This window comes from Ciconia boyciana, chromosome 7 (assembly GCF_034638445.1).
Source record: "Ciconia boyciana chromosome 7, ASM3463844v1, whole genome shotgun sequence".
Taxonomy (NCBI): Eukaryota; Metazoa; Chordata; class Aves; order Ciconiiformes; family Ciconiidae; genus Ciconia; species Ciconia boyciana.
Window position 1 is genome coordinate 40,527,916 of NC_132940.1, and position 23,627 is coordinate 40,551,542.

Consider the following 23,627-nt stretch of genomic DNA (forward strand, 5'->3'; position numbering starts at 1 on the left):
GAAATTACAAAAGTTGTTAGAAGTAGCGTACTCCAAAACTTTTACTTAAATTCTACCCACACACTACTGAAGTGCTAAAAAATTGCATCAGATCCCCGTGGATCTGCAGTCCTTGCTCATTCATCACCAACTCATCTGACTTGCACCCTGTAGCTAAATTTAACACCAGTCCCTCATGTTCTGTCATGGAACCGTACTGTTGTTTGCTTGTTGTTGATGTAAATCTTATTTATTATAACACAGAGAAATGCTGAAAGGATTGGCTGCTCAGGAGGATTCTCTTGGTGCTATGAGTTGGACCATAGTACGCTTTGTTGCTAAAATCTTTTTTGATGGCTAGAGTTTGAATGTTTTATTTAGTGCAAAGGACTACCTCAAGTACAGGGTGTTGATGCTTCCTACAATTGCTTGGTGTTCTTAACTAGCTTGTATCTAACTATATTAGTTAGATATTTGGCAATTAACATACTTTTTGTATGAAATGTGGAGTGCCAGAGCAGAGTGGACTGGGGTCCTTAAGTAGGATCTGAGTTCATTATTTTTACAAACTATGTCTTTATCTTGTGAGAGAATGGTGGTTCAAAAGACTTCTATAGGTCCTTTACCTTCCAGAACTTCTAATGTGTTTTTCTTCAGGATGTAGAATTTTAACAAGGAACCTGAGATAAAAATTTGGCACCAGCTATAGTGTACTGAAAACTTTCAATGTTCCTTCACTTCAACAGACTCTTTTAATTTGCAAGTGTCCCAATTCTGCCATGGGAGCACTTCCTACCTGTGAACATGACCAATCTTCGGGCTGCCAGAATGAAGCCCAAGTGGGATCACGTAGAGGAAAACTCTTGCAGGGCCAGAAGAGATCAGAAGTGGCAGATATGACAGTCAGGATATTTTTAAGATTAATTCAAACTGGACTCACATTCCACGCATAGAACGTGGTAAGCATTTGAAACCGAACATGAGCAAAATGCATTGTGCTTCCCAAGTCTTTTCTGTGACATTGTGGATAGGAAAAAGTGAGGTGGCCATTTTGGCCCAAATTGGATCAGGAGGGAGTTCCAGTTTTAATCTAGATTTGCACTGTACCAGACAATTTGGAAGTGAAGTCATGATGTGCCCTCCTGCCCAGTGATGTGCCCTCCTAACAAAATGCTGATTTGCAGCTGATTGACTTGTTTCCAGCTAGCAGCAATAGGATTCATATTTCATGCACATATTGCAAGCAAGCAAGGAAGTAGGTGCTGAACTTTAACAAATGTTCTGTGCACACTAGTGTGAAAGACAGTGAAAATTGTTTAGCATTCCCATTTTTTATATGTACAATAAGAAAGGAATTGTGATGTAGTGCCAGTAATTCATATACAGTGTCTCTCAAGTCAGTAATATGCTTAAAGAAATGGAGCTTGTGGTAGAGACAGTATGTAATGGTATCCTTCAGTTGCATTTGAGGAACAGAGGGAATTTTATAGGATTGACAACACAGTAATTGTCTTTATTTTTTCCTCTTTTAACTTAGGTTTTTTTTTTGTTTGGAGGTCTGGTTTTCAGCTGGGAACGCAAGCTAGAAGTAATACATACTTGTTAAATTGCAATTCCATGTTTCCTTCCATGAATAACCTCTTTCAGAAATTCTGAAGCCCTTTTTCCCAGAACTCTCCGATTTCCATGATTTTCACCCAAAGTCTTAAGTGTAAATGGCCATTGTAGCAAAATGACATGAATAAGCAAACTTGAGCATTGGGACCAAACAGTATGCAGAATGAGACAAGAAAGCCTTCATCATCTCTCATCTCAGAGGAAACAGGGACTATTCACCTTCCATTCTCTCCAACATTATTCAAGTTATATAATTTACAGCTGCACTTACCCTTTGCCATTCTCCCAAAAATTCATATGATTTTTTTCCAGGTGAGGAGGTGCTGCTCTGGCCACACACCAGCATCCTCTGCCCAGCTTCCCTGGATTCTTCCCTTTGCCTCTTCTCTCGTGCTCAGTTCCCCTGCAGAGACCCTCTCACTGAGCTTTACCCAGCATCCAAACTCCCCTGCTAGCTTGCAGGTTCCCACCACTTATTTTTACTGATCATTTTTACACCATTCCCTTACCGACCGTCCATATCACAGGATCCCCCTTTTCCTCAGCCATGCACTTGCTCCTCTCCCTTTGTACTCCCTAGTCAGCCCCATTTCTTCCCAGCCCCGGGCATTGCATTTGAAACAGAGTACGTTTCTGGCTGGCTTTTATTTTGGGAAGTAGCTGTTTCTCCCAGCTGTGATTCCTGTCTATGATTCCATTCCTGTGAAATGCTCCTGCAGTTTCTTAGCACAAGATTTGATCTAAAAATAAGAAATGTTTTCTAACAAAACAAAACTGAAACACAACCAGGTCGCTTTAAAATGCTTTAAAAATAATTTACCAGGAGTTTCTTAGCTCTTAGGTTCAGGTCTTCAGTGAAATATAAAAGCTTGCCTACATGAGATCCAAAAGGAAATTTAAAAATGCCACCTAGACTTCCTAGCTAACAGACAGTCTTAAAGACAACTTTTTTCCAAACCAGGAAGCCTAAGAAATTTTTTTTCCAAATCTAGAAGGAAAAAAGTTCCTGCCAGCCTTTTGCACCAAAGTAGAAGTGACCTGATTTTCAGCTTCCGTTCAACTTGGTGGGTATTGCAAGAATTTTATAACTTTGAAAGCTTATTGACTGCTACTGAAATGCCTATATATGGGTTTAAATACCTGTTTTAAGGCACTCTGGTTAGAAAAGATTGGCCTTAAGCAATATAACCAGATGACCAGTTTCCTAGTTCCTCCTTGCGCCTTGGCTCAGGAAAGGAAAACACTTCCTCTTCCTTCTGAGGGCCCCAGACTTCCTGTGCCATCTATTTATACAATTGTTGTAATGAACCCCAAGTTAACCACTTCCTTGCCTAGCTTAGCATAGGCTTTAAATCTTTTAAATCTCTTTTCACTTTATGTCTTTATACTCCACTCACAACTTCTCTTAAAACTATGTTCAGAGCTGCTTCTCAGCAAACCCATATTTGGAGTATCTTTGTCAAGGTGTTCTGTTGGCCAGATGACATTGCCTGGAGATAATGAAGGAGACTTAGGTTGGGCCCTGTTGGCCCTTTTATATCAGATATAAAGGAAGATTAGATGATCTCAGCCATACAAAAACCTGTTGAAAAGTTTAGGTGGATGAATTTGCAAAGGGGCTCACAAAATTTAACCAAAGACTAGTGATTAAAGGCTTTAGTCATACCTGTTTTCAAGAAATGAAGAACCCAGAGGCCTATTCAGCATGAAGGCAGGAACAAGTTGTAGCTAGTTGTGTTAAACCATTGTACTGTGAGTGTACAGAAGATGGAAGGGAAATTGATAACTGGAAGGACCTGCAGAATTGAGGGCAGTTTCTGGAGGACAGGAGACACCAGGACATCCTGTGGGAAAGGAGGTTTCCAGCCAAAAGGGCTGGGGTCAGAAGTGGAAGATCTGAGAGTCTGTGGTTTGGGATGCAGTAGAATGGCTGGGCTGGTCATGACAAGCATGGTCATATCCAGTTTTACCAGTCTCCTTCAAGGATGTAGCAGGATCTGGACAAAGAGGCAGCAAGCAGATTTGCACAGGCCTTCCTACAGTTGCAGAAGTAGAGGTGGCAGGAGGCCTTTTGAGGTCTCAGAGTCCAGCGTTTGCCCTGTTTTCAGGCTGAAGCAGGATCAGGTGCTCGCTAGCTAGCTGTGAAGAATGCCTGGGTAGTCTGCACTGTGACGCTTCCAGAGATGTGGACACACTCTCCCTGTGTAGCCTGACTTTACTGTCTCTGCCTGGCAAGGTTCCTTGAGATCTAAACTTCCTCTGCTGCAAAGCAAGCCAGCCACATCTGCTGTCCTTGGGGGACTTGCAGCACAGCTGGTTGCCATCGTCTTTATAAGGGAATTTAAAATTTGTAAGACTGCTGCTGTGATGTTTCCAGGCTGTCCCTTTGCCAGACCATACCAGTCCCTTTCTTCCGAGCTTTTATTGTAAATCACATTTTCCAACTCTTCAGCTGTCCTTAAAATTTTTCCTTGGGACTCCCCCTGGTATTTTTACATGTTCCTTAAAAAGCAGGGCCACAGGCTGGGCACAGCAGTCTAGCTAAGGCCTTACGGCACCAAGTACAGTGGAATAGCTTCTTCCTGCATCTCATATGACACTCCCATTAATAGATCTTAGAAAGACATAGGCTTTTTCTGATGCAGTTTCCTACTGTAAAATTGCTATGCAGTCTCTGATTCAGTTACCCAGGTTCCTTTGTGCAATTCTGCTGTTTTATGGGCTGTTCCCTGTATTGCATACGTTCACTCAGTGTTTCCTTTCTGTATGTTATGGCTATCGTCAGCACAAAGCTGAGGTACCGGTGGTGATGCTGGAGGCATGGCCGTGGAAGCAGAGCCTGCCCTCCTCTGCTCCGGTGTCCCGAGAGATGTGTGAGTGCGTTTCTGGGGATGTGGTGTGTTGCCGTGGAGATGACACTTGCCATCCACGTTTCTAATTACTCGAAACAATTCACTTCACAATTAAAACAAGATCTATCCTGTGATAACCCCGAGGTAATAGTTACTTACTAAATGAAGGGGCGGGGGGCGGGAAGTGGATTTCATTGTTGCGCTCTGCTCGGGTGGCTCCCGCTTGCTCTGCGCTGCCCCGTCCTGCTCCGTTTTGTTTGCAGTGCCCCGTTCCGCATCGGCTCCCTGTCTCAAAAACCAGAACAAGTTTGCATAAAGTTTAGGCTCTGTTTCGCCTCGCTCCTGTCATCCAGTGTGGTTGTCTCAAGGACATTTATTCAGAGTGCACCGTCAGTCCAGTTTTTGGTGATGCGCTCTGCAGCCAGATGCAGACCGACTCAATGCCAGTATTTCACTATCCACCACTGCTTTTCCTTCCCAAACTATAAACCTTTGCCACAAGTTCAGGTGTGAAGAAAGCATATGTCCCAGCTATGTGCTGCTTTCCTTGCTTGCTGGCAGTGAAAAGTGTTTGACCAGCCTTCAGGTAGGTCATCTAGCAACCTGAGTGCTAGCTGCAACATCACTGAACCGGGTTTTCTGTGTTAAACTGATGCTATGCAGGCATAATCCCTGCAGTCCTGGGCACTGCAGGCTGGCAACACACCGCAGCCTGGGGGATGGTCCTATTGCCCTGGGGCTGGTAGCAAAGTTACGGGCTGTTGGATTTGGAGGGGCTCACATGGCATTCGTCACCGGTGGTATCCAAGTGCCTTGCAGTTGTGTGTCGAACAACATGACTAACATCTGTCACGCAGGCTTTGTTCTCATCCTTTCCCCAAGGGGGAGAAGCAAGTGCAGCGAGGTCTTGCTTTTACCGTTCTCTCTCCCAATTCAAACAACGTGCAGTTTTTGCTGTGCCTCTGTGCAGAGGGAGGCAGCGCAAAGCAGCGTGCCCTGCTCGCTCAGGGGGAGTGAGGAAATTTGGGGGTGCCTTGAATGTAGAGGAGCTCATTTCATAGTGCAGGCAAACAGGCAGAGAGGGTTGTTGGGCACTGCTTTGTGCTGGTGGGGCACAGCCCTTCCCGCATGCTTCCTCTGTTAAGGTCCTTGCAAATAATAACAATTATAATACAAAAGAAAATGAGTGAGAATAATCCCGTGACCTTTGCTTTCAGGCTCTCGTGATGGCAAAGCTGATGTGTAGAGAGGCAGTGCTGCTGCTGTGGCCCTCGAGCTCCCCTGCCATGAGCGGGCGCTGAGCAGGTTTGAGGCTCCTCCATCCTTCCCTCTGTGCTTGCCCACGGCTGGTTGCAGCTCCCCGCCCTGCCGGTTCTCCGTTTCCTTATTGCAGCTCTCACTGTTTCTGTGCAGCTGCTCAGGACACATGTTCAGCTCCCTGCTGAATTCTGTCTTAAAATAGGAAAGCGCCACCCTTTGTTTTTACTGTGAGCTGTGGGGAGTTGGTCCTTTTTATCCTGAACGGGCTCGGGGAAGGTGGGCTGTCAGAGGAGCTGGCACCGCCAGGATGGAGACTGCCTCTCTTTGGGAAAGAGCAGCTGGATTTGGATGTGTGCAAAGCCCAGCTCTTCCACGTGGCCACAAATCCCAGTTATCCTTGAGAGAGGAGATGGTGGGGTTCATCGAGAAAGGTGGCTGGAGGTGGTGGGCTGGCTGCCTCACCAGCCAGCTGAACTACCAGGGTAGAGGGGATGTGTAACGGTGGGGCCTCTCTCCATGTGCATCCCGCTAGCCTGCACGTGAGCCAGGGCTTATGGCCACTCTGGGGAATTTGAGCTGGACCACAGGCTCTGGTCCACTCTTGAAATGCGGTGCGCTGAGTTAGAGGAAGGAGGCCTGTTACAAAATGCTGCTTCTTCTGGTTACCACAGAGACTAGCATGGTTTCAGAGACTGAACTACCCTTGGCAGCAAAAAGTGCTAATTCAGCCTTTCCTGCCACTTACATCAAGGCTCCATTTGGCCTGAAAAGACCTGTGCAGGGCAATGCGTCTTCTTGCAGGTGCCCTGGGAGAGCCGGAGCTGAGAGGCAAAATAAGGCTGAGAAGACGGTGTTTGGGCACTGGGGTGGGAGGGATGCTGTGCGGGGGTGGGATGGAGGGCTGTGGGGCCAGTCATCAGTCAGGGGAGATCTGGGGAAGCAGGCAGACGGTGAGGTCTTTGGAAAGTGAAGTAGGAGTGTGAAGACGAGTTTGGAAAGAGGAGGGGTGGGGTAGGCTGCAGTAATTCAAGAGATGGGAGAGCGCACTGGTCGCAAAGCTTTCCTCCCGCAAAGATGCAGATGGCAAACCCTGACCCATCTGTTTACCCTCGATGTGTTTTAGGGTCTGAGTGTGTGCTCTGATGGGGCTGACACCTTTTTCGAGGCACCCTTTGGGGTAGCTTAGGGCAAAGCAATTGATCACAAGCCTCATCTCTCATGAGCTCCAGCCCATCTACGGGTGCTGTAGGTGGTGGGCAGAAGGCAGCCCAGGCAGGTTAAATCTGGAGGGTGAAGTGTGGGTAACACTGCTCCATCCTGAGCAAGGCAGTGGGCAGGGCATGAGGGCTGAGCGTGCTGCCGTCCTGCAGTCAGTGCGAACAGCGTGCTCTGGGCTGCCAGGGGCACTGCTGCGCACAGCTGCGTAAATAATCACAAACACGGGGACTTCAGAGCAGAGGAAGGTACTGCAGGGAAGGTGAACAGAGAAATATGGAAGCAACTGGCTGAACTATTCCAGGTCTGTCCCAGTGGGGCACTGTGACTTCAGGATCCTTTCAAATGATGGATTAGAGCTAAGTGCTTTTTTTCCTTGATGGTTTTCCCTGATTCCCAGCCTTCACAGTTGGCATCAAGAAGCAGAAGAGTCTGGGAGGGTCAAGATGCTATTTGCGTTAATGGATGTAAATCAGAAGTCATTCTGATTATGCTGAGTTTGAGCTGCTCTAGCAGAGCAGGATCTGGCCTACGCTGTTATGGTCCTGTGAAGTTTTAACCAACGATTTGTTTCAAGACCTCTGGCCTCACAAAAATATAATCCAGTGTTTGCCCAAGCACCGCTTTCATGCTGAATGTGACGTTTTCCAATGTACAAGAATAATAAATCTTGATAAATGCAGGAACACCTGGGGGACAGAAAAGGAGGCTGTATAGGCAGAGCTCTCAGAAACATCATACATATTTGTTATGAAAATGTGTCTTGCTGTGCCTTTAAAGACATGCAGGTGTAGTTAAAAATGAAAGGTATTTCTGATGGCAGGTCTGAGGGCACTGAAGGCTTCAAATGTGGTTCGGTATTGAAAGCACTGTCCTAATTTCTGGCCTGAGATTTTATTCTTTAGGAAAATTAAAAAGAAGTCTTGTTGCTGTTAGGACTCACTGAAGACAGTTTTCTGCGTTCTGCTCACTGTGGTTTATGCTAGCATTTCTCCTGTTTAATCTCTTGGTTTGCTACATTTGCCTTTTAAACAAAAAAGTTCACAGATAATAAGAAACTGGGCAAACACAAATGGCAGGTAAATAAGCTCGTTCAAACTTGTATTAAAAACTGATGTGTGTTAATTTTTACAGCCAATAATTGCAACCCAAAAATAAATTAAAACGTCCTGCCTGTTAGTCAGAGGCAGAATGTCTAAAGTGTGGCTGTGTAACAAGTTATTTCAAACTGGAAGCAAAGCTTTAATCCATTATTAACTAACCATATTTCCTGTGCAAAATCTAGCTTTATGCAGCTTTTTATGCAGATCAGGTCTTCCTTTTGATTGCCCACTGCTGCTGTATCCCCAGATGTGAACAGTTCCCAGTGTTGCTCTTTTAAGCCAAGAACAACAGTCTTGTGGGGCTGGAAAACATCTACTCTGCACCGTTCTGCCCCTGCTCCTTGATGTTTTGCTGCATGTGTAGACGGGGCTTTCTTCGGCTGGTTTCTCTGGGAAAACCTCTCGTCCAGAAAGAGAGCACCCTGCCAGGAAGAGCACCCCTTGTGAAGAGTGATCAGAGCTTCTGTTACGCGTTGCTGTTGCCTTGGGTTTGGATGGTACTTAAGCGCAGTTCTGGAGATAATGCAGAGCTCCTTCTCTTGGTCAGGAGGTCTGTGCTGAGCCATGACAAATCATTTCTCTGTCCTTGGTAGGGCCCTTGGTTGAAGCAAAGGGGCCGAGCTGCAGGGGTGGCAGCTGTTCCTGCCTGGTGAATCCAGCAGATTTACCGTTCATGCCGATGCGCAGATATAATTGCTCCAAAGCTTTGCCTCTGAAGACCTCTAAAACCTTATCCCTCTGTTTGCCCTCTGCAAGTATCCATTTCCTGAGATTAGTGGCCAGGGCTGTGCTAAAACAGCTTTAGTCACAGTTAAAATTCAGCTGGCAAGCTCAGTGTCATGCCTGATGCATTCACAGTCCTAACTGTGTCGCGAGCCTCAGCTTTCTAAATCTTCATCTGAGCATTTTTTTGCGTGACTACCTTGCTAGCTTGTTTCACTTGAACCTAGTTCTGAGCCTGTGAATCCTGGAAGGGATGCTAATGTCTAGATTCAGACATGTTTATCTTGCAATTTCACAGAAAAATTCTTCCTGGATACCACAAAATATAACATAGTCCAGGGGTTTTGTGCTCAGTAAAAGAGGGAATGCAAAAATTATCCAGGAGAATTCTTTGTTTTTAAAGTCTTCCTTTGCTTTGAAGCCAAGCACACTGAATCAAATGAGAGCGCTCTTCCATTTGGCTTCAGTGAATCTTTGAGGTTGCCATTTTTGCTGACACTGGCTGGAACGTGTGTGCGTATCTGTTTCTGTTTGTACTGCAGGAGTCATTCTGCACAGACCCTGTGGTCAGATGGGCAGTGAGAGCTGGGCTGGCTTTCTCTGGACAGCAGTAGTGGGTTTTTCTCTCTCTATGACTTTGTTTTTCCTTCTGTGAGGAGCGGTGTTTCTGTGGTAGGAAATCCCAGACCATGACAGCCTCTGTGTTTTGTTTCAGGCATCAGAGGGTGTTCCCGTGAAGTATTTTGAGAACTTGGAGGAACTGATAGAATTTTACAAGAAGGAGAACATGGGTCTGGTATGGCACCTCAAATATCCAGTGCCACGGGAAGAAGAGGAGGCTGCAGATGAACAGGAGGAGGATGCTGGTAAGAAACCCATGATGTGACTTGGTGATGCAGACCCTTGACACTTACTTTGGACTGGAGATATGCAATGCAGGCAGGGGGATTAGAGCACATCATGCAATAAAAAGGAGCAGGGCATAGAGAGACCTGAGCTGGCAAGACCTTGAGGCAGTGAGTCGTCATGGCTCTGGGGCAGTACTGCATCTAGAGCACCATTTTAGCTCACTCAAGGGAATACATTGAGACTCTCTGCAGAAGTATATTGTATCAGGTGCAGGGCTGACTAATCTGTTGTCCTTCATCCGGACTCAAGCTGGTTTATGTCCAGCCATCTTGCATGTCTCTGCACCCCTCTGCCTGCACTGCATCTGTAGGGTCACTGTCTCAGCAGAAGAGATGCTCTTCTAGAGACTTGGAGCACATCTCTCTGCAGTGCCACACACCTGCAGCTGCTATGGGTCTTAGGTCATCTGAAACTCAGGTCCCCTTATCTGCTCTGATCTAGAGGACGTTTCTAACAGTCATAAACAGAGGGCACAGATCCCACAGTGGCAGACAGTCTAACTCTGTGCGTAGAGGCAGATGTATGATGAAGAGGTGTGATTGGCATCATCGTAACTATTTTATATGAAATGTCACTGTGGGTTCCTGACACTCACTGGTCTTGGATTGTTCCTTGGACTTTTCCTGGATCATGCCTTGGATCTGTCATTGTTCTCCTGAAGCCCAGGGGAAGGTCATGCCCACAGAGCCATCCTTCCTGTCCTTTCTGACGTCTGTCTGGAAATGATGAGCATTACAATAAAACTTGTCTGAAGGACATAGTCCTGTGACAGGCAGACAGGCATGTGCACTAAAGCAGATGCATGTGCCTGTGTATGTTTATGCAATCCAATGGATCTCTAATAGGAGCTGGAAGGTTTTGGTATGCAATTCTCATGAAGAAACAGAACAAAATTGTGCAAAGCTGCTCAGGAAAGATGTTCCTGTTTTTTGGCCAGCTGCACTCAGTCTCCAGCTCTCAGGGCGGGGGAGGGAACTACAGCAAAAATAATACACAGAGAGGAGAGCAGCAGGGAATGAAGTTCTAGCCAAGACTAAGAGCCTTTAGATGAAGAGATATTAGCACTGGGGCTGGGCTGTTCACATACAGAATTTAATTTTGTTAAGGCACTTTAATGCCATTGTGCTGGAGCCATGTAGGGCCTACAGATGTCTGGCCATCTTGCACATAGAATTGCAGAGGTGGAAGATGAGCACCCAGATACCCTGCAGATGCACCACCCAGCTGTGCCATTGCTCAGTGCTGCGGTGGCTCTATGAATCACAGCTTCTGCCCAGAAGCAATGGATCAGTTTTGGGTATCTTTTTTGTAATGAAAATTCCACCATTAGGAAATAACCAAACAAAACCTCACAACTCAACCAGCTACATATGACAGGTGTAACAAAGTGTTGGAGTGATCGGTATGAAAAGAAAGGCAACCATGGTCGGGGTAAATGGAGATGAACCCACTCTTCTTCCAGGAGAGGGAGGTATGCTGAGCAGCAGGATGACAGAGCAGGAAAACCCTTTGTGCTTCCAACTTGATGCCCACAAGACAAGGCAGGATACTCAGCCCCTCTGTATTGGATTATGGGGTCTATTTTCTCCATCTGTGTTTGCTTACTTTAGCTGTTCACTTCTTTCCATTAGCAGCTTCTGGTGCTCTTTCTGTCATGCCCCTCCATCCATTCTGCCCCAGTAGCAGATCTCCATGGTAATGATATGGACGAGGTACAGCTACGTTCTCTAAGCGTTATATTCAAAGTAACTAACCTTCATAGCTGCTGTGCAGATGGGACAGTCAAACTGACTCGGATGAGGTTACACTGCCAGGTAGAGGCATACGCTGCCTGCATGTGAGGTCCAAGCCTGGCAGCTCAGCCCAGTGGTCTCCCACCACTGACATCCCTGAGAACAGGTCTGGGCCAGTATCAAGCCCTGAGCTTTCCAGCTCTGAAATCAGAGGCCCTTCAGAAGAGATGGTTTCTGTGGTGACTGCCACTGCAGTGCAGACTCTGCCCTATCTGTGGGTGAGGGGGAGGAGGTCAAATTGCCATACTGGGATGACTGTGCCTTTCCCTTCCTCCTTGCCAGACCTGGTACCCACGCCTCCTATCCTGCCCCCACGCAACATCCTCATGGCATTGTCGAGCAGCGAGACAAAGGAGGTATCTTCTCTCCCTGAAAACTCCAGGGTGGCAGATGTTAATAAACTGTCCCTTTCTGAGACACTACTCCAGCGACTGCAGTACCAGGACACAAGCAGGTGAGGATGGCAAGTCACAGGGCTGCAGAATCAGCCTTCAGCCCAGCTCTGTGCTTTCTGGGCCTCTCTGTTTGGGACAGCTGAAGACCTATTTGATTCAGCGAAACTACTCCTCATTTGTACTACCAATTGAAGAACAGAATCAGATCTACAATGTATTGGCTACTCTTTACAGTCCAGCTTTCATCTAGAAAAAAATACTTTTCTGAAGTTTTAAAAATCACCAATTTCTCCACTGAGGTATAGTTTTCTAATATAAAGGATGGCAATATCTGAGACAACTTGGTGTATTAGCTGTGTGCCTGAACTACAGGCTGTATCAGAAAGCACCAACCAGTCCTCAAAAAGAATAAACTTGTGTGTGGATTTCCAGGTACTCATACTTACTGATTTACTCCAGCTACAGGTGTGACTCACATTGTCCCACGTGCTAGCTGTGACAAATCTGGACATGCACTCAAGCCTTAGAGGAAGCCGCATGACATTTAATGGCCGGATCTGCAAAGTTTAAAAATAAAATAAAAATAAAATCAGAAGGCATGCACGTTGGCAGGGCAGTGGGAGGCTGTGAGCAAACAGTGGTGGTGTGTGGCAGCACAGGTCCTGCTGTGGTTGCCTGGTAGCAGCTGGCTGACTGGGAGAAACCCAGTTTTGTTCAGCTGCCTGCACCATTTCATCTGCTAAGCAGCCAGCCGGGACTTTCTGCATTTGTCAGGGCACAAGACAGCACATACAGTCCGCCTGGTTCAGCCTTCCTTGTGGTGCTGGAGTCCAGGCACCACAGGGACAGGGTGGAGGGGAGCATCCTGTACAGCTCTGTGATATCAGACCCCCTAAGACTGTTTTGGATTGTTTGGAATAAAACCTTCAAATTGGGACTTGGTGAGGTGAAAGGGAGTCTTCATCTCCTGAGAGCCCCTGAGCTGCTGACTATTAGTGACCTCACAGCAGCCTGGCTTTACCTTCTAAGGCTAATGATCCCACCATGGCTTTGGCAAAGCCAGGCATCACAAGACTTCCCCTGGCATGGTAGCTCAGTGGTCATGGAGGAGAGGATTTGGGGTGGGGAAGGAGGAAGAGGAGAAGGTGTCAGCGGTGTGGTGGGGGATCCATGGTCCAATTCTGAGAACTGCATATTTACACTGAAATCCAAGGCAAACTGCCCCCCATCTGTCTGTGCTGGCAGTGGAAGTTTCACAAAAATATAAAGCTGTCTGATATTTGGGAGCAGAGAGAAGAGCTGGCTTTTGACCTGTCTGTTTCTTTCACAGTGTCTCTGACGAGCATCTTAAACTCATCCAGGATTACCTGCGAGTTCACATAATCAGTGACTTTGAGATGGTGCAGACTGGCTCAAGCAATCTTCCTCAACTGAAGAAACTACTTACACTTCTTTGCAAAGGACTCTTCAGGTAACTAGAGGCTGGTTTTCAGAGATCAGAGTATAATGCTGTAACACTGTAGTCTAACATAGGTTCCACATGCATGCATTCAGAACCTGCGTTTCTGGCATAGAAAATTGGCTTACCCTCAAAAACATTACATTTAGATCTCATTACCTGTGATTCTGGTCCAAAGGTGTGAAATCTATATAAAGACATAGTTCTGACAGTGAAGTAGGCAGTTTCAGTCAGTGGAGTATTAATTTTTATGCTTTGCTTAGAAAGAAACAAAACAAAAAATGCACTAACCAATTAACTGCATAGTTTGGTAATGCATAAATGACACCCACAGAATTGTCAAGCACAAGTCGTTTATGGAAACAAGCACATATTGGTGTATAGCTATGTTTTAAACACTGATTTTTCCTTCCCACTAATGCACTGTGAACTTGGAGTGATTCCACTGATGTCAGTGAAGTCCAGCTCAAATGAAAAGAGAAACAATCCAGACTCCACAAATTTTACCTTTCCTATTTATAGACCTTCCAGGTCCCAAATAGGAAAACTCTGATAGGGAATTAAAACCTTGCAGAGCTCCCTCTTTCTCTGGTGGAAGGATATGATTTCCCCCCTTGCTGCTTTTAAGCAAATGAGGAGATGAGTCCACACTTCTGCAGAGACCTTGGAGCACTCTACGGCAGAGGGCACACACTTCCACATTTGTATCTGTGGCTTGCAATATCCTTCTCTCCAGTGTATTTAGAAGTGAGGCTGGTAGCGCTACTGGCCTGATCTTGTTGTCCTAGAGCTCACCAAGGCTGAAGAAAGGGCTAAAATGAGGGGTGGATACTGCTGATTTGGTTGGCTTTAACCCATGGAAGGGTCAAAGGCAGGGAGTGAGTGAGGTGCTCAGCTGCTTGGGACCACCATTACTCCCCTGAAGCAGTGGGCACTGTGCATGTTTTACCAGGCAAAGGGGGAGGAATATGCAGCCCTGCTCCTTCTGCCAGAAGCCAGCCGCCCACAGACAAGCCCCTGGCAGGACTGAGGATGGGTTGTGTGAAGAGCTGCCCTTCTTCTGTGCCCTGCTTGAGGGTTTTGCTTCTCTACGCCCACAGAGGGGGAGACCCAGGTGGCTAGCTAAGAATAAACCTGAACAATGGAAACTAAAATCTAATGAAATCACAAGTGAGAGTTTTGTGTTACTAAAATATCTCCAGTACTGTTGTTCTGATGATGGCTGGCTTTTTCCATTTCCAACTTCTTATTCTACTTCACCTTATCTGGGTTTCACAACCCTACTCCTCATAAATGTACATGTGATGGCAAGAAAGGAGATGCAATGGGTCTACAATCCTCTCAAGTGTCAGGACACCTTTTACATTTCCAGATTTTCTGTAGGATTTTTTTTGTGACTGGACTTTGCAAAGCATCATCCTAGAACAGAGCTCGGTGAGTTCTTCTGCTGGTAGAAGCCTGCTGAGCACAGGGGCACTGCACCACTGCAAACACAGCAAAGGGCAAGCTGCCTGCCCTCTGTCCTTCTGGTGGCTGCGTGTAGCTATGGAAATGTATGTCCTCATGCAGTTCTTCCCCCTGCTTCCCCAGCATTTTCTCCCCATACCTGCATTATTTCAGATAGATGGAGCTGCCTTCTCAATTTTTTTGTGAAGGTCTAGAACTGGAGGCTGTTTTCAGTCCCAGTCAGACCTCTCTGAGGAACATTTCCCCCTCTATTTGGATTGTCCCATGAATCTCTACCATCCAACCAAACTATTTGTTTAGCTTCAGCTGGCTAATAGTCAGATGCTTGGGTATCTTATTGTTTTCTGCAGTCTTAATCTCCAAGGTTGTCTGGGGTTTTAGCTTACTTCCCTTATCAGACTTCTGAACTCAAATTTAATCAGTGGCATTACCTAAATTTAGTTTTTATTTACCTCAGCTTTCTTCAGCTGCACATGGATTCCAGCTGAATGTACAGGTAATTCCTAGGCTGCTTCTCAGTGGTTGTGTCCTCTTTTTCTTAATAATGTTCAATTTCATTATTTTCACAATATTTGATAATAGGTTAAAAAAAACAAACAACAAGAAGAAATTTTAATTGGCACAGCTTGAGCTCTTTCACTGGAGTTGAAACTCCTTTGAATTTCCTGGCACTGCTGAGGGTTAAGAGTGTGCAGGCAGACAGTCGCTGTGGCTGAGCTGACCCTGGCTGTTTGTGAGCCACACTGATTTGCTGTGAATCTGAGGTTTTTGTGATGCTGTATTCTGGCTTCTTCCAACCTCCCAGAGCTCAGCTGTCCCATCTTTCAGGGTTGCTCTCAGACACCCTGCCATCACTGTGAAAACTGAGCATCCCGATGCCCTCTGGTTGACTCACTTCTGTGTTTTGATACTGGACTATGGGTAAGCACTGACTGCCAATGTTAGCAAGGTAGAGGGGATGGATACTGGAGCTGCTCAGTGATTAGGAGAAGAAAAGAGCTTATAGTGAACCATGGAGTTGGGAGAGGAGTTGGGCCAACTGTTTGTGAACAGTCTGTGCCTTTTGCAGTTTGTGTGTTATCCATGGACATGTGCAGGACCCATTTCTGAGCAAGAACCTCAAGCACAGCTGGGCCACAGCAGACCGGGAGCGCAGAGTTTGTGATCTCTTCCCCTCACCCTCCTCACCACTGATCCCTGATTAATTCAGCAAGGACCAGACCCCAATATGCATTAGAGACATTGAAAGCTGGTTTTAACTCTGCTGGAAGCTGCTGCTGCCTTCTAGGGCTAGCTGTGGCCAAGGGGGTCAGCATATCTTATCAGAGCCTGGGGGACAACGGGGCAACCACTCTTGGGTAAGGCTGTTCACTCTGGCAGCTCATATACTAAAAACGAAACAAAACAGAGACCTGTAAGGCTGATGAGTACTTTTGTGAAGCATTCAGTGCTAAAAGAAATTGGTGTACAAAGGTTTCCTTAGTCAGGGGAATCCTGAGGGGCTGGAAAGCTGACTCATGGAGAACTTGGTGCCAGTGCAGCAAAAAGCAGGGACTACCCATGTGAGTGGACTTTGTTGAGAGTTCCCTACCAGCTTTAAGTGAAAAACACTAATAGTGGCCTGTTCAGCCTGCTACTGTCTGAAGCCATCATTTGGTCGTCGATCATTGCTCTGCATGCTCCTTTTTATTCTCCCTCACTGGATAATTTTCATATGGATCTTTTTAAGGCAGCTTTTCAAGAACTTGTGATACTAGCACTTGTGCAATCATATGCGGGTACTCGGGTTTCTGACACTTCAATGAAGATCACTACATATATTTCCTTTATACTATCAAGAGAAGAAAACAAAAGGAGCTATAAGTGCAATTAAAACCACTTTGTGGTTTTGTTGAGTTTGAACACTTGCAGATGCTCTTCCCCCATCCTGACATGCATGCTACATGTTGCACTGTACAGTAAACAGAAGGCAGTTTTCCCATGAGAAATCATTTCTGAACTGCTTCAAGCAGCTGCTGCTCTGTTTTTGAGAGACGGTCTACATGTCCTGCACTCTTAGTCACAGTAAATATCCTTTCATTCTTTTCAGACTGAACTTCACCCAATGCTCCTGTAACTGCCTGCAGCCTCCTGGGGCCTGACTCCATGGCTGCAGAAATCAATGGGAGTCTTGGGTTTGGGGCCAGAGCCATTTGCAGTGACAACAGCCCTAGGCAATCCAAAGCTGAATAGTGGTGTTGGAGGACTAAGTTTAGCAGATCCAGATTCCTACAAGTATCTTGTACTTCTGTGTGCCCCATGACAAGTCTTTCAGACCGAAATTTCAAATGTGAGTGCTTAATTTAGGCCATTAATCATCCATGGTTCAGCACCAAGACAAATATGTAATCTTCAGTCAGGCATACTTTCACTTTGGAGCACTTTCCCCAACAAACAGGGAGTAAAATCCGGTCCATTCAGACTTAGGAAAGTGAGGGAAATCATTAATATCCACTGTTGACTAGGCACAATGCAAGCATTCTAGCAGTGCTCCCCACCATCACCTTCCTTTTGACCTGCGCTCCCTGGCTGCTCTTTCCGTGATAAGTCTTGTCATTATCGGAGCGTGGTTTCTGTGCCAAATTCATACAACAGTGTTTTGACAAATGAGCATCCTGTGGAATCTAACTGGAAAATGCTGAAGGAATCTCATTGTAACCAGCAAACTGTTCCCATTCAAGAGATTAAAGGCTGGCTCTTCCACCCCCTCACTGCACCAGGGCCCCTCTTTGTCATGTGAGCTAAAAATCTAAAAATTAGTTTCCTCTTCGTGCAGTGTCCCCAGCATCCTGCATCAGCCTCAGCAGCTGCGCAAAACCTGTGCAAAACTGAGCTGCTCCTGCCGCTGTGGCATTCACAGGCACCAAACTTCGCTGGGCTTTGAGATTTTTGAGTGCACTTTGATCTATGAGTTGGTATGGTTGGGTTGATGCTGGTTTTACACAGTGTCCTCAGGTTTGGCCCAGACTTTCTGGGACATCTTTCTGGGGAGATTTAGGAAGTTACCACCTCCAAAGCAAAAACCGAGGAACAGCCACTATGCCCATGCGTCAGCCATTGCAGTCAGCCATTGCAACGCAAAGTCAGCTGCCTAAGTCTAAGCTGCCTTCGTTGGCAGTGTCTCTAGGGCAGTTGAGAAATGCTGTCACCACCCATCCCACCAGCTCAGAGGGCAGTAAGAGTATGACACGTGGCGAGAGCAGGCCTGGTGTGAACGTGTGCCCATAGTCTCTGCTGCGTGGCTTTGTCCAAAGAGACCAAGTGCTAACCTACCCAGGGACCCAACCGCAGCCTTAGACCTCTGCCGTGTCTCTGTTCCCAGTGAAGCCTCTAGGACTCTCCCATCTCTGGAATCCATCCAGAAGGTGTTTGAGCAGCAGCTGCACCCTGGCGTCCATCAGCGCTCACAAGTAAGTTGGCTGGAAGGTGGGAAAAGGAGAAGAGAGAGGAGTTCGGGCGGCTGTCAGCACAGGGGGAGGGAAGGGCTGGTTGCACAGCACTGACCGGTGGGATTCAGGTGATCAGTTACCACTTCTGTTCTCTCTAGCCTCTTTCTGGCTGCAGTGCAGAGGGCACACAGTGAGTTATATCCCCACAGTTTCACTTATCCCATAGTCCCCTCTGCCTGCTCTCCCTTCCTGCCCCAGAGGAAAGTGCAGCGAACTGCCTGAGGACTTCCATCTCCCCATCCTCCCTCAGCCTGTGGGCTAGGACTGCACATTTCTCTTTCCATAAACTTCACTCCAGGATGTGTCACTGCCAAATCCTTCCTTCCCCCAGCCCACTTAAGTCCCATGACCTTCCTCTCCCTACCAGTAGCCCAGAAAACCAAAAGTCCAGGACTTCTGTATGTTGAGCCCTGGACCTGGTCATGCAAACCTGTTCCCCAGCAGCAAGCTGACTCCCTTGCATGCCCAGCTGCCTCTAACCTACGGACAAGTTTTGCAAATTTGTCCTTCCACCCTCCCATACTTCTGCATGTTCAGCCAAACTCCGTGCTCTTGTGCTGCCCGTTATGGATTCGAGCGGCAGAGGCACAAGTGCTGCTCCTTGCTCTGTGTGCGAAGTGTTCCTGGGGCCAGACTGCTGCGCTTCCAGGCCGTGCTCTGTGGGTTTGGTAATTACGCATCTCTCTCTCTCTCTCGTTTTGTTTCTATGTTGCGGTTATCAGATGCTCGGGGAAGCTAGTCCAGTCAATATTGTATTGAAACTCAATCAGCTGATTTCTTTGCTGTCTTCCATTGAAGAAAAGGTAGAGTTTTAAAGCTATTTTATATTACCTTCTTGTCATCTTTTGCCTCTAGTTATGCTTCTTGTTCATCATCAGTGCAATCCTTCTTTGCTCTGACGTCATTACTCTCAACGTAGTGCAGAATCGCCAAATGCAATTTGGTACACATAAATTCTTTTACAGGTGAAAACACTGTTGATTGAAGGTCCTGATTCAACACACAGACGCTCCCTTATCCCCCCTGTCACTTTTGAGGTAAATGTACTTCTTTAACAATGCTGATCACAATGTGGAGAGACAGTAATGTAGATATATGTCGGTATCTCAGCTCCTGGGAACTTTGCTGTGCTGCCACAGAGATAACAGCTATTCCTGGATGCTGTTTAGCACCATGCAAATACTTAAGAGATGTCTAGTGGGATTGGCATAACGATGATATGGGTCCATGAATTCAGGCAAGTGTTGCATTTGTAATACACGTGACTGAAGCGTAGAAGATCGCTTACGAGAAATCTGTTTTCCAATAGGTGAAAGCTGACTCCCTAGGAATTTTCTCAAAAATACATCTCAAAGTTGATGTGGAAATGGGAAAACTGATTATCAAGAGAGCTAAGGATGGTCCAGAAGACAAGTTTTATACCCACAAGAAAAGTAAGATGCTTAAGGTCACAAATGCTGGACTAGACTCTCGGTCCCTTGGATGATGGGGAGGGGTTCCCTTCGGCCCCAATGACGGCAAGGTTTGGCCCAGAGTGCAGATATTTTTGCTAGGTCCTGGGTGTTGTGCAATGCTCCAGTCAGTCTAGACTGCCTATCCCCAAAGCGGCCTGCAGACAGCAGGGAGTCATTACTGGGGTACCCAACTTTCACAGATTGTTTTAGACCTGGCCTCCTGGTCTAAATGAAGACAGTGGTAGCAGGACTGCAAGGGAGCAGGTCTTGATAGATGATTCTCCGTAGAGATGGTTGCAACAGACCCATTTTCCTACTGAAAAGCAATGTCACTGGAAAAAAAATATTCTGCAGGAACATATTGACTTCTGTGATGATTTTTGATGGTAAAAAGCCAGATACTCAGTTGCAATAACATTTTTCAGTGAATTTCCCCTTGATTTTTTTTTTTCTTTTTTAATACGTGAATCAATATCTCTACTGATGAGCAATGCCAGTTTGGTCTGTGAAGGCCCAATTCAAACAACTTCCCTTTTCTTCTGTTATGTTTCTGGACAGGCAGGTCACTGAGATTGGGCCAAGCAGGGTAGGATTTATCAGAGAGTAAACGATGCCCTTGGGTTCTCTCCTGCTAGAAACTCAACCTGTTGCTGGCAGTGATTGAAAAGATTAGCTTTCATATATGGCTTTCTCCAGCTGGTGTTCATAATTACTTAGCTGCTATTTTAGATGGGGAGGAATCACCTTTACCACCAAATGAAGTTTTACCTCCTCTTTCACAGATGGGGAAGGAATATATGTAGGCTGGCTCAGGATACAGAGAGATTGCCTGCAGGAAGCCAAGGCTTCACTTCAGACTGCAGGGCTTGGTATGGACAAGAGCTCCAGGCAGAATGATTTTTAGGGCTCCTCTTCACTTCAGAGTCCAAATCTATTCCTATAGGGAACAGGATTAAGCAACATTAAAATGCATGCAGTTATGCAGGGCAAAGTGAGCCCCAGACATAAAAGGCAGTGTAAGTCCTGAGCCTGCGAGCAGGGTCCTGTTAGTTTTGGTAGGATTCTAGTTTCAGTGACTGCAGCTCATAACGCCCAGTCTCTGTTTAGTCTTGCAGCTTATCAAGTCCCAGAAGGTCCCTAACAAACTGGTGATTGTGCTGGAAACAGAAAAAGAAAAAACGCAGCGGAAGGAATATGTTTTTTCTGATTCCAAGGTACATACACAATGTTTACTTTCTGCCAGCCTGGAGCAGGTAGCTGGGTGGGAGTGGTACAAGGGGCATTCCTTGGCAGAAAGAGGAACTGTTGAAGGACGGTGGATGGCTTTGCAAAAATGAAATTTCTCCTTTGTTCTGGAAACATCCAGAAAACGAACAAGTGTACTGTGTAAAGAGAGATACTGGAGAGGGCAAACATTACCTAGGTGCTGTCACTGAGGCGGGAGAATGGAGTGTCAGCAAGCCGTGAGAAGAGGCAAAGAGTTGTGTGAGGGTAGCTGCAAAAAGGTTCATATAGACAAACAAGAGGGAAGTCTAGGCTTTCTTCTGACCAGCTCAGCACTTGTTAAAGTAATGCACAAGCTAAGTGCCTAAGAAAGTACCACAGGAAAGACAGCCTCTTTGAAGGTTTCAGGATAGTGGACAGCTAATCTGCCCTTCAAGTGTGCTGGGAATTTCCTGGTTCAGCTAGTTTTTCAAGAGGTCCTGTTGCAGGAGTTAAGCATCTCATTAATTGTCTCTGCTCCTCCCTGTCTAGAAGAGAGAAGGGTTCTGCCAACTTCTGCAGCAGATGAAGAATAAACACTCGGAGCAACCAGAGCCTGATATGATCACCATCTTCATTGGGACCTGGAATATGGGTATGGGCTCCCTTCTGACATGGGTGTTCCTTCAGACACTTGTCAAAATGTGTGCTCACCTCCCATGATGAGCTCCAGACACTGTGTTTGTTCTGTAGCAGATCTGTACACCAGGATTGTCTTCCACTGGGACAGGGGAAGAGCTGATCTCTAGGCTTATTCTTGCATGCAGTTTGACACTTTTCATGGTTCTAGTCAAAGGACCATAAAGTTGGCCCTGATGGGTACTGAAGGATTCCTCCAACGACAGGGAATTGTGGCTGGCGCAAAGCTGGTGCAGCAGTGTACGCTATCCTCCACCTTGCAGAAAGGGCAGGAGCAATTCCAATAACTGCACGTTAGCTGCTTCTGAACCTAACGAGGGTTATTTTTCCCATTTTGGGAGAAAAGCCTGGTTCAACTGCTGTAAGCTGAGCTGTCTGTGCTCAGTCATACTTTAAGGGGTAAGGTAAAGGCAGTGGCAGGCCAGGAGTACAGCTCCTTACCTTTACACGTGGCTAGCCTTGGTAAGCTAATGAAATGGTGGAAGATGGTCAAAGCAGAGTTACTCCTTCATGAGTGAGTCAGGTGGGGTTAACATCTTTGTCATCTTGGAATAGTGTGCCCTGGCTGATAGGAAACATATGGGACAGAGTGAATGTGAAGCCTATTATTTCTGTCCCTATGGGTTGTCTATATCGTGGGTTTGACAGAACATACTCTGACTTACTTTGGTGTTTGATTTGTTAATAAAAGGTGCTGCACCTCCCCCAAAGAAGATCACGTCCTGGTTTCTCTCCAAGGGGCAGGGAAAGACCCGGGATGACACTGCTGACTACATTCCTCATGACATCTATGTGATTGGCACCCAGGAGGATCCCCAAGGGGAGAAGGAATGGCTGGAGACCCTGAGGCAATCCCTGCAGGAAATCACCAGTATCAGCTTCAAAGTGGTGAGGGGTTATTCCAGCTACTGCACATAACTCAGGCATATGAGGAGAGTACACGTTGTGCTAAAAAAAAAAAGACAGAGGAATAAGTGGCATTTTGCCTACACCACCTCCCCTTCTCTCCCTTTATTGTCATTGCATTTGGATGAGGGAGAGTGAACTGAATCTGTCTGTGGACTCCACGAGATCCTCCCCTGGAGCTGGCTAGATGGGCATATTGCCATGGACAGTGATCCCTCCACTGCCAAAGCAGGAACCCTGCCATGAAGCTCCTCTGCCTACCAGCTTGGGAGCAAGGGGCAGACGCTGAGCACCTGAGTCAAGTGGTGGTGATATTTTGACCTTAATAAAGGAGGAGACTGTAAAACTTTCTGAGACAGCTGTAGCCTAGACCTCACCCTAGGCTATTGCACTTTCAAAATAGGATGTAACAGCACACAGGCACAATCATAAAAGAAACTGAACCTTATTAAGACCAGGTTTGGACATTCCTGAATTTCAGTGATGTCAAGAAACAAATCTAAGCATATCTGGAAGGCCATAGGAGAGCAGGACTTACGACTCTCATAGTGATTAGGAAACTGTATTTTGTGCAAGCGAGGCATTCCAATGATTAACTAGAAAATAGCACTAGAAAACAGCTAGGTCCTTCCTCCCACCTTTGATTAAAATGACTGAAAGCAGATCCTGAGCACAGGAAGAAAATTTGTGTAGGAGAAGTACTACAGGAGTCAGGAAGGCTGCAGCTACAGCACAGCTCACAGGTATGTGCAGAAATATAACCTCTAACCTTCCCATCCCTGCAGATAGCAATACATACCCTCTGGAACATCAGGATTGTTGTACTGGCCAAGCCAGAACATGAGAACCGGATCAGCCACATCTGCACAGACAACGTGAAGACAGGCATTGCAAATACACTGGGTGAGGAACAGAGCTGGTCTTGTCCAAAGGACTGAGATCTGTTCAGTCTGTGCCAATACTGTCCTTGAAATGGAACAGCTTTTTCTCCACAAGACTCCTTTGACTACATTTATGTGACACTAGTGTTACTAAAGTTATATCCCACTAGCACTGATTATATCTTACCCTGTAAGAGAGGAAATCTATTTGTGTGTATACTTAG

General features: G+C 46.3%; 1 protein-coding gene across 3 annotated transcripts in view; it reads left to right on the forward strand.

Annotated features, from left to right (window-relative positions):
• The window catches only part of INPP5D (inositol polyphosphate-5-phosphatase D), a 55,070-nt gene that overhangs the window by 18,042 nt on the left and 13,401 nt on the right, over window positions 1-23,627 (forward strand). For all 3 annotated transcript variants that reach the window (XM_072867240.1, XM_072867238.1, XM_072867239.1), the window contains exons 3-13: window positions 9,465-9,615; window positions 11,734-11,905; window positions 13,177-13,317; window positions 18,134-18,221; window positions 18,983-19,063; window positions 19,226-19,297; window positions 19,570-19,693; window positions 20,822-20,928; window positions 21,470-21,572; window positions 22,308-22,504; window positions 23,308-23,425. In XM_072867240.1, coding sequence (XP_072723341.1) covers window positions 9,465-9,615; window positions 11,734-11,905; window positions 13,177-13,317; window positions 18,134-18,221; window positions 18,983-19,063; window positions 19,226-19,297; window positions 19,570-19,693; window positions 20,822-20,928; window positions 21,470-21,572; window positions 22,308-22,504; window positions 23,308-23,425 — 1,354 coding nt within the window. The remainder of the gene's footprint in view (window positions 1-9,464; window positions 9,616-11,733; window positions 11,906-13,176; window positions 13,318-18,133; window positions 18,222-18,982; window positions 19,064-19,225; window positions 19,298-19,569; window positions 19,694-20,821; window positions 20,929-21,469; window positions 21,573-22,307; window positions 22,505-23,307; window positions 23,426-23,627) is intronic.